General features: G+C 35.0%; 4 protein-coding genes across 6 annotated transcripts; 2 read left to right on the top strand and 2 right to left on the bottom strand.

Moving 5' to 3' along the window:
- The first annotated feature begins 658 nt into the window (after window positions 1-658).
- LOC105769612 (protein DUF642 L-GALACTONO-1,4-LACTONE-RESPONSIVE GENE 1-like) lies at window positions 659-4,836 on the top strand. The gene is made up of 5 exons (XM_052633453.1): window positions 659-686; window positions 1,041-1,113; window positions 3,352-3,410; window positions 3,499-4,017; window positions 4,119-4,836. Exons 1-5 carry the CDS (start codon window positions 659-661, stop codon window positions 4,202-4,204), a joined length of 765 nt encoding a protein of 254 aa, XP_052489413.1. The 3' UTR covers window positions 4,205-4,836.
- A 128-nt stretch (window positions 4,837-4,964) lies between these two features.
- Window positions 4,965-8,040, bottom strand: LOC105769614 (plastoglobule-localized metallopeptidase 48, chloroplastic). Of its 3 annotated transcripts, none has more exons than XM_012590370.2 (9): window positions 7,711-8,038; window positions 7,578-7,635; window positions 7,210-7,280; window positions 6,931-7,110; window positions 6,584-6,680; window positions 5,992-6,101; window positions 5,767-5,900; window positions 5,517-5,700; window positions 4,965-5,269 (listed from the first exon to the last, which is right to left on the bottom strand). In XM_012590370.2, exons 1-8 carry the CDS (start codon window positions 7,951-7,953, stop codon window positions 5,565-5,567), a joined length of 1,029 nt encoding a protein of 342 aa, XP_012445824.1. In that variant the 5' UTR covers window positions 7,954-8,038; the 3' UTR covers window positions 4,965-5,269; window positions 5,517-5,564. The 3 variants fall into 3 exon arrangements, 2 of the variants coding, with proteins under 2 accessions (XP_012445824.1, XP_012445832.1); XM_012590378.2 differs by having other exon boundaries at window positions 7,210-7,277; window positions 7,711-8,037; XR_008197487.1 differs by lacking the exon at window positions 4,965-5,269 and having other exon boundaries at window positions 5,552-5,700; window positions 5,767-5,902; window positions 7,711-8,040.
- Window positions 8,041-8,199: 159 nt separating this feature from the next.
- LOC105769650 (transcription and mRNA export factor ENY2) lies at window positions 8,200-10,708 on the top strand. Its single transcript, XM_012590422.2, has 5 exons — window positions 8,200-8,324; window positions 8,406-8,493; window positions 8,582-8,676; window positions 10,013-10,089; window positions 10,169-10,708. Coding segments are annotated over exons 1-5 (336 nt in total). The 5' UTR covers window positions 8,200-8,322; the 3' UTR covers window positions 10,243-10,708.
- Window positions 10,709-10,857: 149 nt separating this feature from the next.
- Window positions 10,858-13,484, bottom strand: LOC105769627 (B2 protein). The gene is made up of 6 exons (XM_012590392.2): window positions 13,323-13,484; window positions 12,208-12,795; window positions 11,974-12,074; window positions 11,557-11,640; window positions 11,344-11,454; window positions 10,858-11,217 (listed from the first exon to the last, which is right to left on the bottom strand). The coding sequence occupies exons 2-6, from the start codon at window positions 12,782-12,784 to the stop codon at window positions 11,173-11,175; spliced, it is 918 nt and encodes a 305-aa protein (XP_012445846.1). The 5' UTR covers window positions 12,785-12,795; window positions 13,323-13,484; the 3' UTR covers window positions 10,858-11,172.
- Window positions 13,485-15,296: the final 1,812 nt, after the last annotated feature.

Raw genomic sequence — 15,296 nt, 5'->3', positions numbered from 1 at the left:
AATAACAACAATAATAATAACCATAATAAAACCTAATTTGCTTACAAAATAACTAAAATAATAAAACAAACAGGCTAAATCGAATTAAGGAACAGAATTCGGGGTTGAAACGCAAATAAACAAAAAAAGGGATCCCCAGGGACCAAAACATAACATGCCCAAAGAACGGAGGGCTGATTGAGCAAATATTCCCATCGTTATGTGCAGCGTTTTGGCGCGGGCTAAAATGAAATGCGCAGAAAATTACGTGGCCAATTTTTTTTTTAAAAAAAGGACCCCATTGCACGACGGCGCGAAAGCTAAGGGACCTTACGCGTAAATGTTCCAAAAGCCCAAAATGCGTGGATCCTCACGGTCGGGTAGGGTCGGGTCGCGCTTAGGTGCCCTATACGGCGTCGTTTTGAGGCCACTGGAGCAGGCCTCAAACGACTCGTTTCGCGTCTGTTATAAAAGCAAACATTTTTTTTAAAGATCATTCTTCCATTCTGTTTTAACAAAAACAAAAAGAAAAACTCTCATTCTCTCAACTCTCTCTTTCCTCGGTCAAGCTCCGGCCAAGTGCTCCGACGCACCTCCGCCGTAGTTCCGCTGCAAGCGGCGCCGGAGGTGCAAAATCGAGCCTTTCTGGTCCCTTTTTGAGTCCGGTGGCCTCTAGAGCATGGATCCAACGTCGAATCTCGTGAAAGGTGAGCCCAAACCCGGAAAAACGAGGAGAAACCGTTTGGCTTCTCCTCCTCCGGCAAGGCGCAAGTGATTCTTTCTTTTCCCTTTTCTTTTACTTATAAATGTTTTAAAATATACTTGTAAAAAATAAAAAATAAAAAAAATAAATGAAAGAAAAAAGAGAACGAGGAGGAAACAACACGGCTCCACATTTTGAAGTTTCTGCTTTTCTTTTTTTATTTTCCACTCTTATCAAAAAAAGAACCCTTTTTACAGAGACGATACTCGGCTTTTATATCAATTTTACAGGTTATTTTAGTTTTCTTTTTCTTTTTCTCTGTTTGCTACTATTCTTTGCGTGTTTTTCTTTTTTGTAGGGAGTCAGAGGCAGGTGCGGATAGGACGTGAGGCGGTGGTAGCAAGAGGGTCAGAAGGTGCGACGGTGGCAGAGCAAGTGGCGCGGACCTAGGTGCGGCGCCTAGGGTTTTTTGTTTCCTGCTAGGTTTTTTTGTTTTGGGTTTTGGGCTGAGGTATTGGGTTTTTTTGGTTTGGGTCACACCAGGCTTAGCATGTAATTGGGGTTTGGGTTTGGTTCATTTGGTGCGGGCCTGGGTTTGAGTTTAGATTAGGTTTGTGGTGTATTGGGTTTTTGGGCCCCGGGCAAATTTGGGCTTGTACATAGGGATCACATGATTATTTGCAAATGAAGATGGTTGTCCAACATTGATCTACACATTAGTCACGATTGATGAATTGGTTTGGTGATGAGGACGGTTATGGTACTATATCCATGGCTAGGTCGTATTTAACAAGTGAAATGCAAGGGATGTGTGCCTGAGGTCATTCTAGCATTTCCAATGATTGTTAGCTTGGGAGGAGGATTGGTAGTCACGATAATCATGAGTGATTGAAAAAAAATTGCCTGAAGTGATGACCTTTGACTCATTGACTAATTAACTCGTCTTGGGGTAAAGACTTCTTTCGCTTACATTTTCTTCCACTTAACTATTGTACATAGGAAATGAGATTCTATTTTTTTGTTTAATTTACTGCGAATTTATAAACTGCTTTCTTTCACTCATATATAACTATCTAATTTAGTTTATCAACTCAACTTATTTTCTAGAACGAAAGGAATAGGTAAAATAAAAGTTTCTATTTTAACGAATCGCACGTAGATAGAGTTAATGGTATTTCACAACTAATCGATTGAGCAGCAGACCACCTAAAAAGGAATATTTATTATTTGATCCGTATCCTGACATAAGAAGTCTAACGGGAGCAATACTTGAAATGGCTATCCATAAAAAAAATACCGATATTGAGATCGGCAAGGCTTTGTGTACTGGTGTTGGTTTGGATAAGTTGTTTAGTAAGAGAATCCATGGCTGTTGTTCAGGTTCCCACAGATGGTGCCAATTGTTTATGTCAATTTTTGAGGGTTAGGCTGAGATGATGGTTAGTAAGCTACGACAATCTGCAAAAAGGGAAACAGGTCAAAAGGGTATAAAAAATTTATCGTTGAAGCACTCTCCAATACTCAAGTCAGTATGATTATAAGCAATAGAGAGTGTGAAATAAGGTTTGGGATAAAAGGGTGTTGTGTACCTTATTGGTGGTGTGCATGAGCCTTTATAAGCTTTGTGCTCCCTGTTCAAGATTGCCTGGGTAGATGCCCTAAATTTAACAGTTCTGCGTGTAAGCTTTCTTTGCAAATTCAGGATTACTAGATCCCTTATTCATTTCGTGCCTACAACTTGAGCTAAAGAAAATCTTCAAGAAAATAAAAAGGAGAGTGCTTCGTGAAAGAGCACTTGTGCTTTGTTAGGGAAAGTCCTTTAAAGCTTTTGAGGCTTGTCTCATTATGTGTGTGGGATTTTGTTATTTAGACTAGTTTGCTCATTAATTTGAGTTGTCTGTATTTGTTTGGATCTAAACCCGAGCTTACATTTTTAGGTTTGAACTTGTAAAATATTAGGTAATAACAGGACATATTCCAAATTTAGATATCTAATACTATCAAAATCTTCGCTTTCGAAACGAAGAATATCTTATCATGACTGCAATTCAGTTTCCTTGCATAAACACTGGTACCATTCATGCGAACCTGCTCTAGATATGACCATTCTTCATAAAAGCACAATCTACAAGCATTGACTGGCAACATATAAAAATATCATCTTCCCCTCATTAGATGCCTTTTTCGGAAAAAGTAAAATAAAATAAAATCGTGAGAATGATCTTTTCCTTCAAAATAAACAATACCTCATCACTAACAGAGTCCAACAATCCTTACCCAAACATCTTTTAGGCAACAACTCCAAAATGTACAATACCTCATCGAGAATGAATACCAATCGCCGTGGGATCCATTGACTTTGAACTTGCTCTCATGGAGGAACCCATCCATGAAAGAAGGGTTCTATCGTGCATAGAATTTGACTATCTTTGTCTTTAAAATATCAGCAATGTTAGAATATATAACATGCCACAATTCCTTTTTATGTTTGACTTTCTTAAATGTGAACAGGCCAGCTCGACGTCGACTAATGACTACATGGATCCACCATTGCAGCAACTCGTAGGACTTTTAATTTGATAATCAATTAAACTCCAAGTCAACTCCTTCACATATATATACTCAGCTTAATGACTTCCTCTTCTTCTATCTCAATCCAAAACATGCAGCACCCTCTATTGTTTTCCATTTTCTTCCTCTTTTTTCTTCCTTGGATTTGCATCTGCAGGTAAACAAAGCTCCATTTTCTTTATTTTTCCCCTTCTTTGGCTTTGCATATAATTGTTTCAAGTGTAAGACATTCACTTTATTCACAGATTATCTTCAGAATTCCGACTTCGAGTCACCACCAAAGAACTTGACCGGAAACAGCAGTGTCCCATTTGTGTTACTGAATGAAAACAACATGATCCCAGGATGGACATTCCAAGGGACAGTTCAGTATGTAACAGCTGGTCCAACCATGGCATTGCCAGATAATGGACACGCCATACAATTGGGTCAAGATGCCAAAATCAACCAGACTTTCCAAGCCAACGGCGATTACATGGAATATATACTTACATTTACTTTAGCTCCAGATGGTCAGAACTGTTCAGCCAATGCTAATATAATAGTTTCAGGACCAGACAATCAGGGGATCTTCTCTTTCAAGCAGCATTATGGGAAGCAAGCATGGCAGAGCTATGGCCAGTACCTAGGTCTTGCTGGTCAGGATGAAACAGTTAACCTCGTCTTTGAAAGCCAAGCAGTTGAATCTGATGATAACTCCACATGTTGGCCAGTCATCGACTCATTACTTGTCAAAGCAGTAGAAAAACTGGTTCAAAGCAAAGGTACTAACAATTGCTCCTAACATTCAGATGGAATCTGGAATATGTTGAAGATTTTTTCCATTATCCTCTCTAACAGCTTTGCATATTTTTGTTGGACACAGATAACCTGTTGCTGAATGGAGGATTCGAATTTGGCCCGGAATTCTTAAGCACTCCACTCAGGGGATTCTACTTGATTCTGCATTAAGTCCAGTTCAATCACCGTTAAGACAATGGGCTGTGGTTGGGACAATCAAATATATAAGCTCCAAGCACTTCTTTGTGCCCCATGGCAATGCTGCAGTGGAGATTGTATCAGGTATTTCAGCTGGCATACATACCGAAGTAACACTTGCAGAAGGTTCTGCATATAATCTGGAGTTCACACTAGGAGATGCTAACAATGCCTGTGAAGGAGATTTTATCGTAGAAGTTCAAGCCGGATCAGTAGCTCAGAATTTTACGATAAGAAGTAATGGGACAGGATCAGCAGAGAAATCTTTGATCAAGTTCAAGGCAGGTTCAAGAGCTACTCCAATCATTTTTTCAAGCTTCACAAGAAGTCAGACAAAGATGGTATCTTTTGCGGTCCTGTGGTTGACAATGTAGTCTTGCTCTCCTCCAATGGCCTGATAATCATAATCAATCCGAACATTTTGATTTCTCTGTTATTGCTCATAGTGATTCTATGGTAATGAGCTCTAGCATATGCAATTCTTTAGCTACTTAGTTGAGCAAGCCTTTTCTGTTGACATCAAAATTCTGTTTCACGAAGTGAATTAGAAACCCTTTGGTGAACTTGCACCAATCTGTAGTGGAAGCAAAGAACCTCAATCCCTGAATGGAGTAACAGTTGTTTCTGCGGAAAATTATATGCCAATGCCATATCTATTAAGTTGGGAACAGTGGAAAATTCAGGGCACACTGTAGAAAATATTAATCAAGCAAGCATTGTATTTACTACAGGATTTAAAAGAAAAAAAAATGCTATATTTGCTTTATCCTTTTGGACAACGATATACAGTATTCTGTTCTTTTGAGTATGAAGCATATGTTAAAACGATCTCTATCATAGTTACAAAGATGAACTATATATAATTCTCTTACCGTAAATTTAGACTCTAACTAATTGTGGTTCTTTACAGACAAATGTTTTACCACAGCTAGAGATGCTCTGGGCAAAAGCTTCCTCCATTTTCTGTGTTCTTTCTGTCTGGCAAAGCATCTTCTATAAACATAAAGGGAACCAAATCTTGCTAGGCAAAGTCAAAATCTGGAAAAACATCCAAAAGAAAATTCTGATTTAATATAAGAAAAAGCATAAGTTGCAATTTGAATGTGTTTATTACTATAGGTCATGTATTAAAATGAAACAAATGCAAGGTAATAGCAATAAAAAAACTGTGAATGGTGAGTTGCAGGCTCTTTGTTATTCAGGAAAAAATAGACTGTACTGTAAAACATAGGAAAGAAAAAGATATGCGGGTAAAATATTCTGAAAATAACCATGCAACACATACCTATTAAAGCTATTTTCAACTTTGACTTTCTCAAGGTCCAGACCAGAGCTAAACTTTTTCTACAACGTTCATCTGAGTTGCACGTTTAAGAAGGCTTCTGTATTCATTACTTCTTGACCACTCATCAATCTCACGTGCACGTAGAACAGGCAGAGGATGTGAAAGTTGCCGCGTTTGAGCATTTCTGGACATCATTAGTTAATTAGACACAACGAAAAGGAAAATTCTAGGCCAATTTTTAATGCTTTACCTTATATAGTACCCAACTGGGCTCGAAGAAGCTTTATCATAAGAGCGAGCTTGCTCTAAAAATGCATCCACATTTAGCTGATCAGCCATTGATGGGCAGCCACCAGCTAATTTCATCAAAACAGAGATGACAACCTCTTGTAGGTGCACCACAAAGAAAATCAGATAATGAAATCTCAACTATATAATTGCAGATTGTGTTGGCTCAGAGAATGATATTTCATACCTTGGGATCTTGTGCAACGAGAAGGGCTGCACGATCACAAGTAAGCTCTGCTGCCCTAAGCCAACGGAATAACTGTTCCTCTAAAGTCTGAGCTAGAAAGGCACCAAGTCCTGTGAAAAACAAAGGCATTCAAAGCCATGTTGTATATTATCTGCAGTACAACACTATTACAGATATATGCCACAGACTCATAGCCAAAAGCTTGAGTTGTTTAGGGAAAAAATAAATCTTTTGGAGGATAATGTGCCACCAAAGTTTTATACACTACAATAGGAGATCAAAAACGTTAATCCTAGTTCCGTAAGGACAATCATCCTCAAGATTCTCTTGTTCTTCTCCTCAGTGAACAACACAGGATACATACCAGCCAAGTTGTTTTCTCAATCGTATAATGTACTCCACAACAATATATGAAGCCCTCCTCGAAAGGTCAAGTGCAACAGACTAAACCAAAGAATCACTTATCCTAAAAGTCCATAAGCTCCTTTGCCTTGTCTGAGATGTTTTCTCGAGTATAATTTGCTCTAGCTAAACTAAAATTGTATCACATTAGCTAAGTTGCCACAACTGATGGAAAGAACTAAAATCATACCAGGAACACTATAAGCTCCAAGAGTGAGAAGATTTGCAAAGGTAAGCCACACACCATGATCACATTTGAGATGACCCAACTCATGAGCCAAAACAGCCTATTTCAAAGTTGAAAAGAACTAAATTAATGGTACTTTATCTTTTAAAACACAGCACTACTACGGAAAATAAAGCACATCTAATCTGATTTAGACATTTATAATCACATATATGAATATGGAAACATTTTGTAATGGAAAACTAGTGTCTTAGAGGATTCAAGCAGCAGTCAATACACTAAAAGGGAAAACCAAAATGGACAGCGAGTTTAAGTCATTTAGTAAAAGAGAATGAGAAAGGAGTGAAGACCTGCAATTCGTTTCGCGTCAGAAGCTCCACAAGACTAGTATGAATGACAACAAATGGTTTTTTGCCACTTATAGCTAGTGTATAAGCATTTGGAACAGGGCTTTGCCGAACATAGAGATCAGGAGATTCAATATTCAATATTCCCGCAGCTTCAATCATCATTTTATGAAGTTCAGGAAGCTGATACAAGAAATTAAAAGACAATAATTTGAAACAATTTGCGTTGGATACAACCGATCAAAACAACTTTAAACAACAATCTTCTAAACATCAAATAACCTGATCTTTCGAAACAAGGACTGAAGTCCCTATATTCTCAAGAAGCATGATTTGCTCTGTGACAGTTCCTGCTACAAAGCATTAAGGGAAAAAAAGCTACTTTAACATTCAACATTTACCATAAATTATAATAAGGATTTGTTTTGCTCTTTAATTAAAAAAATTCCTTTCACTTGTTTTTCTGCTTCCAAAATCCAAATTAGAAAGACACAGTTTCGAAGAACAAAATAAATGGCTTACATGAATTTTCTTTTACATCTTACAATTTCCTCCTTGTCAATGAAATTTAGTGCTGTATTTACTGTCTAATCTTGAATTTTCTAAAAACTATTCAAAACTATCAAATCCTAATTAGTAAAAGCAATTACCTAGTAAAGCTCTTCCTAGTTCGTTAAGCCCTGGAATCGCTTTCAGGATCAGCGTATTCTGCAACCAAAAGTAAATAAATAAATAATTGATTAAAATAAATTCTCAAATTAAATTTGCAACATAAATCCCCACCTGTTTATCGAGCGGATGCCGGAAATCATCAGCGTCGAGGTCCCGAAACACAAGAGGAGAAGCTCTGGAGTAAACCGAAACCCTAATTCTTCCATTTCTCCTCTTCACCGGTCGGAATCCGACAGTTAACGGAGCGGCGGATCTGGATCCCGTCAGAGCTCCCAAGCTGAAACGGAGCGAAGACGTAAAAGAACAAGGCTTTTGAGAAGTGAAACAGAGAGAAGAGAGAACCAAAGAAGCCATTGATTAGACGGAAAACACGCCAACACCAAGTGTTTAGTGTTTACGGAAGAGATTAAAATTCTTCGGATATTTTTCGTTTTATTAATGAATTTTCAAAGATATTTTTTGTAGTTTTATGGTAACCGCTTGGCGCCACTTCTTTGTCTTCCGCCCGTTGGCGTATTAGGTTTTTTCGTAGTTTCGAACTAACCCCAGGGACACATATGGTAAAACACTTCCATCATCTCTGTCCTCCAAAACGTTGTCGTTTCACATGGCGGTCCACCAAGGGGAGAAAATAAAAATCCCGTCTTTTTCCCCTCATATTCTCGTTCTTGAGCTGTTTCCAAGATTAACTTTTTTTCTTCAATTTCATTTGTCGTCAAAATCATGTAGAACTCTTAATTTTATTTAAATCTAAGTAAAAACTATATAATCAAAATTGGATCTTTAAATTTTTTTTTTCATAACAGGAAACATTCAGTAAATCGACCACCAACCCCAGATGCTGCAGAAGATCAAGGGAAAGAACCCACCCTTCAAGAAATTATTAACATCAAGGTGTTTTTTTTCTTCTTCTTTTTAATTATTGAAAAAATTTGGGTATTCTTTTTTAGTTTATTTACTGTGATTTGATTGAATTTTGCAGTTGATTGAGAGTGGGGAAAAAGAGAGATTAATGGAGTTGTTAAGAGAAAGGCTTATAGACTGTGGTTGGAAGGATGAGATGAAAGCTCTTTGCAGGTTTTCTACTTTTTACTGTTCCTTTTGTTTCAAGTTATTGTTTGAAGTGTTTGAAAGGGTTAGCAACTTTGCATTGTTAGTATCTGAAAGTGGAGACAATGTTGAAGATTACTCATAGATGAGGGAATCAGGATTAGAATTAGAGTACTTAGAATTCAGTAGTTTAATGTTAAGCATTGGTAGTATTAAGGCAATTTGATTGCTTTGAATACTTAAAATTAAGTAGTTTAATGTTGAGCATTGGTAGTTAAGTCAAATAGAGTACTTTGAACTAATTAGTTCATCTCATGTAACATTACTTAACAAACACTTCCCTCTTTTGCCAACCATCGGTTCTGAGCAAGTTATTAATCTATGTTACTGGATTCTTCATTTTTCTTGAAGTATCCGTATCAGACACTTATGCTTGACACACGGATATGGGGACCTACAAGGAACCAAGTCTGAGTAACAGATATTAATCCATGAGAATAACTTTGTTGTGGGTTCTAAGGTTCTTTTTCTGTTGATTCCTACTCTGTATAGACACAATTTGCAGGACCATGTCCAAAATGTGAGAGATATGCTGCATTTCTGGATATTGACTGAATGAAAGATAATAGTGTTTTCTATTGACCTTTATTAGTAAATTGGTCCGTAAACTATACCTCAATTCCCAAATTGGAATTTATAAGTTCTTTTTTGTCAAAAGCGGTAGCAAAATTATCATTTCTTCTCATTTTACCTTAAAAAGTGTACAGCGACCAATAAGAACATCTATATGTCACGTTCTTATTGGCTGGTATTGTTTTTTAGGGTAAACTAGACAACATTGATAGTGTATGTCAAAAGAAAAAAAAAACAACAAAAACTTGGAGTACCAATCTGAGATTTGGGGTATGATTTAAGGGCCAAATTGTTAATGAAGCCTTTCTATTACGATAATGAATGAAAGGTGCTTAAGGCATATAAATGATGCATGGGATTGTATCTAGCTCTAGCTATATGGTATGGTGTGGTGCTTTTGGAGATTGACAAAGCATCTTTGTATTGAACTATTCTTGATAGTTATGAGAAGCTTTGTAACTCTTTTGTCAACATTTACTTCTTCAACATCTATTATTATTTTTTCTTCTCAACGATAGACAAAAAGAGAAATGAAGTGCTATTTCACAAAATAGATAATTGTACCACTAGAGGCTTTTTCCCCTAAAAGATGAGTTATTTATCCAACGAACTATTTGTTCCTTTACGTATTTAAGTTGATTCTGATGTATTTAATTTCTTGTGTACCTCAGTCTTTGTGTACAATCTTGATTATTCTTCATGAAACCTATTTCACGTTGATGAACGGCAGGGCACATGTTAAGAAGAAAGGAAGAAATAATGTCACTGTAGATGACCTCGTGCATTTGATCACCCCAAAAGGCAGAGGTAAGAATCTAATTTCTTTTTTCCTTTATTTTATCGTGATATGTATATGCATGGTATGGTTAAATCCTAGCTTATGCAGCTTCCGTTCCTGACTCCGTAAAGGCTGAGCTATTGCAAAGAATTCGCACGTTTCTCATGTCTGCCGCTCTTTGATCATCAGCATACTTTGGTCATAGCAAAGTGGTGGGAAATCAATAGAGCTGTTCATACTTGCTAAATGGATTTCAATGGAAGCCTTGTTTTGTTTAAGGTGATGTTATTTACTTGAAATAGAAGAATACCATTAGGTCAAACGAATTATCAGTGTTTGCAGGCACAGCAAGTTGGATGGAATTTCATTTATCCAATCTTGCTACGAGGGAATCAGCAAGTTATAGACGTTTCCAGTTGTCTACTATTGTATTTATTCCCTGTTTGCTGTCAGCTCCTGGGTTTAGATGAAGCATTGGAGCAAAAAAACTCTGCTTTTAGTCCTCTGATTGAAGCCAAGTTTGTTCATCTTCCCTGTTTCAATGAATTCTTGGTAAAATATGTTGTTTCTTAAGGTGTTTGGTTTGAGTCTCCTAATCTGTTGTTAACAAGAGCATTTACAGTGGAAACGTACATGAGGGTTTCTTGATATCATGGTTATTTTTGCCCAGCTAGAACTCATCTTTCTTTAAGTACAAAGGTTGATTAGCACGCTTTTGGGTGATATATCAATAATATGAAAATGGAAAATCTTTCGTGAATTTTCAGATAACATAGCAACACAAGGAACAGAGGAGATAGTTATAAAGCACAAATGACCTTCATTTCTTGAGGACTTCTAATATTACAGTCATCATTCTCTTTCACATCTTGCAAGTCTAATTTTATAGGGTTTTAACTCATAAGATATAATAATGTAAAAAGGTTTTACAAAGCTAACAAGATACTAATGCATTTATTCAGCTGGCAAATGTCATTTCCTACTACTTTTTTCAAAGATGATTTCACCAACTGGACTTACAGCCATAGCTTGTGCTCCATTAAAAATCTTTGAGAAGCAGGCAGCTGAATTGCATAACCCTTGCTACATTTGCACTCAGCTAACATTTTTGCTTATGGAGAGCCAGCTTGTTCACAGAGGTCTAGTAGGTCCAAAGTCTGCAAAAGTCCAATTTGAAACTCATGAGCTTCGACTAAAAGAATTTGATTATTAGGAAAGTTTACATGAAATATATGTGGGAATGGAAGCAAATGTTGCGGAAAACTTGTAATTGTTTGTCATACCTCAGGAATCGAGAGCTCAAGACGAAACTTGGGACCATCATAGTGGTGCAAGACTGGCCGAAAAGCATCCTCTTCCAATGCTTTGCAGAGTTTCCTAATACGGATTCTCACCTGTTTATTAGGGGATAAGGGAAAAAAAAGGGTAGAGTTAGTGCAATCTTCCATGAAAATTAACAATAGAGATCCTAAAAACCATAAAAACCCAAGCTTTACCTGAGCAGGAAATCTTGACTCGCCTTTACACTTTTTGTCTTCCCAAGCAGTCGGATCAATGTTAGAACCCCCAAAACTTGCCGCCTGTGCATATAAAAGAAACCATAAACAGCATACGAGAGGGGAAGAAAAGATTTAAAATGATCATCACATCTATTACTTCAAGCAATCTCATCTCACCATTAAAAAGTATCACTGCTAAATCTTACCATCACATTAAATCACAAGAAAGACATAACATAATCATAACTTGCTACGCAATGAATTTTAATCTAGTAAAACCAAGGCAAATGCAGACATTCAGAGAGAACTCTAATGGGTAAAATGAATTACTAACGCCGCCTAATCAACCAAGAGCTCCAAGCATTATAGAGTAAATGAAAGGAATGCTAGAAAAGAATGAAGTGGGGAACAAACCTCAAAAATACCATGCAATTGATGAGTAGTGTAGTTATAGAGAAATAGAGGCAAGCCAGGTGTAATTGCCCGAACAGAGTCCCTGTATCTTGGTGGTAAACCTATTAAATGAAATAACAGCATGTAAGAATTCTACCTGCTAATGTTGATAATAGAAGTTAGAATTCTACCTGCTAATGTTGATAATAGAAGTTAATGAACTGAAAATAACATCAATGAGAATACAAGTCTTACCAAATAGCTGGCGCTTTAAATCTTCCTGCATCGTATCATTGTTACAAACAAAGATGTACCCTCCAAGCACCTCATTTCTCGGGAGTGTCTCAGTTGCAGGCAAAGTCTTGAATCTTTTGTCAACGGCGTTGTTTGCATTACTGTTCTCATTGCCATTGTTGTTATTCTTGGTGCTGCTGTTATTGTTGACATCGTTGTTGCTCTGATTGTTGCTCATATATTTGTTTCCAGTCGGGTTTCCAAGGCTAATACTGTTATTTTTCTGGTAAACAGCATTCATATTGTACATACCATTTTGGAAGGAACTTTTGCTTACATTATCCCCAACCTTAGAGTCCAAGTTCAACACATTAAAGTTAAGGTTCTCAAGCTTGTTGTCTTCCTGGAACCCGAATTTATCCCTTGTCCTCATTTCAGCTTGACCCTTGGAAAGATCTAGATTGTTCATGCGTTCACCCTTTGTCCTCGTCTGTTCAGCCAGTTTCGATGCAGCCATCAACCATTTGTGATCCTCTGCGACTTTTGATAGTCCCCGAAGATCATCTCCCAACTGCCAAAAGTTATTCGTTCTCTCCATCTTGCAAATCCCTTATAAGAGAACACAACACAGATTGTAAAGAACTGTTAAATTACAGAAGAAAAGACAGAAATAGATCAAAAACTAAGCAAACACAAAAGAAGCAAAGATACAGCATTTTAATTTTTCTTTTTCATTTTCAACTTTTACCTAAGCTAACAAACACTTTCAAAAGAACTAAATCAAGCAAGGTGCTTCAATTTCTACCCAATAACATATAAAACCTCAAGAACTGAACCATCACTTGAACTAAAGAGAGAAATATCAACACAACAACAACAACAAAAAACCTAGAAAGTTAACATTTTCTCAAAACTTAAAAAGTCAACTGCACTTGACTCAAAAAGCAACCGACATTTTTCCAAATCCAAACTCAATACAAAAAAATTAAACCAAAATCAGAAAACCCACATATATAATCAACTTAAAAACAAGACTCACACAATCAAAATCAAAATCAAAATCATAAAAAAATAAGAATAATAAAAAATAATGTTCAGATTTAACAAAGAAGTAAACAAAGAGAAGCGGACTTTACCAACTGAGAAGAGTAAAGCTTCTTTAGGCTTAGCAAAGGTTGATTCAAAGGATATAGAAGCCAAATTAAAGGATTGTTGGAATAGACAGACAAAGCAAGAGCACTTTATCTTTTTCTCAATGCTTGGATTGCTGCTCTCGACTGTGGTGGATTTTTTTTTATTATATTTATAGGTTGATGTGACGATAATGCCCTTTGCAAATCTAGTATTTTACGGCTTTTTTGCCCAGTTTGGTTTTTTTTTTTTTTTTTCAAACCAAAGAAACAAAACTTTGTGTGGTGTCAGTGTTCCGAAATCTAGGAAGTGCGGTGCGGGTTGAGTTCTCTTTCTTCTACGCGCCTCACTGGTCGCGTCTAAAACATTTTTTTAATTAGTTGAATTTTTTGATACCGGGTCAGCTCCGTTCGATTCAAATAATAAAAATATATTTTTTAATTTTAAATTTAATTATAAAATATAAATATAAATTTTTATTTTTATTTTTATTAATATTTCCAATAATAAAACGGGTTTGGGTTGGTTCGGAGTAACTTGAAAGTTAGTTTAGTTTTGAAAATATTTTTGAAATTGGATAATTGTTGGACCCGATCCATGAATATCTATTTAAAGCAGGGGCTAGCAGGGGCCCGGCCCCTAAAATGAAATTCTTTTTATTTGGTTTCTTTTAACATTTTTAAATTTTTAAATTAGTAAAGGTAAAATTGTACTTTGGCCTCCTTAAAAATATAAAAATTTGATTTAATCCTTCAAAATTATATAGATATAATCTATTAAACTGGTGAAATTGCATTTTTCTATTGTAAAAATTACAATTTAATTTCGGCCCCCAAATAATTTTCTGGTTTCGACTTTCACCCCGAATATAAAGTCATCAAAACTTATTTAGAGTAGTAATCATAACTCTTGTCAAGCACTTATATATCACAAATTCAAAGTGTTGATAAAAAATTCTAATATAAAGTTTTTAGCTAAGGGTTTGTTTGATAAACTGAAAATTTAAGTCTTGAAAAACTAAGTACTAAATTTTATAAGTGTTGATTTATATTAAAAATTATTTGGTAAATTATTAAATATGAGTACTGAAATATAATTTTATTGTTTGATAAAAGTAAATAATTATTTTTAAAAGGTTTTTTTAATTTTAAGCGTGTTTGATAAACTGAAAATTTAAGTATTAAACTTTTCTTTGTTAAATTTTATAAGTGTTGAATTTATATTAGAAAATTATAATTTAGATTATTTTAGATAGTTTGAATGAAAGATAAATATGATAATTTGAATATCTCTTTTTTTTAAAAGAATAATTTATTTTAGTTTTTAATAAAATAAAATCAATATAATATTTTGTATAATAAATGATAAGTAGCTACCTACCTACTTATTTTATTCAACACTTTTTATTGAAAATATTATATTAAATTAAAATTAAAATGATTATCAAACAATTTAAAATAATAATTAATGTTGAAATTTTTATTTTCACTAAAATAAAAATTTTAATAGTTTATCAAGCACACCCTAAATTGAAGTTACAAATTATTTAGACCGTCTTTTATAAAAACATTGTTATAAGAAAATTATGTTTTAAAATAATTTATACAAAATCTTAAAAAGACTATTAAAATAAATTACTAAGATTTTTAACGTAAAACCTCAAAATTCTAATTTTAAATATATCTTCACTATCATTTTATTTTCCTTTTATCTTTTTTTTAAATTTAGCATATTAAATTAAGAGGACTACCTTTGGATTTCTTGAACCACTTGTATATTTAAATTCACAGTTATAATAAATTTTCTTAGTGATAGTCTTAAATATATTGTTTAAGAAAATTGATATTCTATTTGAAATATTTATTTCAAATTTATTAAATAAAATATTATGTAATATAGTTTCTTAATATATATATATATATATATATATATATGTCAAAGCTTTCGTGAGAAATTTTTTTAGTTTATTCTATCGAAAA

This window comes from Gossypium raimondii, chromosome 7 (genome assembly GCF_025698545.1).
Source record: "Gossypium raimondii isolate GPD5lz chromosome 7, ASM2569854v1, whole genome shotgun sequence".
NCBI lineage: Eukaryota > Viridiplantae > Streptophyta > Magnoliopsida > Malvales > Malvaceae > Gossypium > Gossypium raimondii.
Note: the sequence above shows the minus strand (reverse complement) of the source record. Positions and strands in the feature narration are given on the sequence as shown.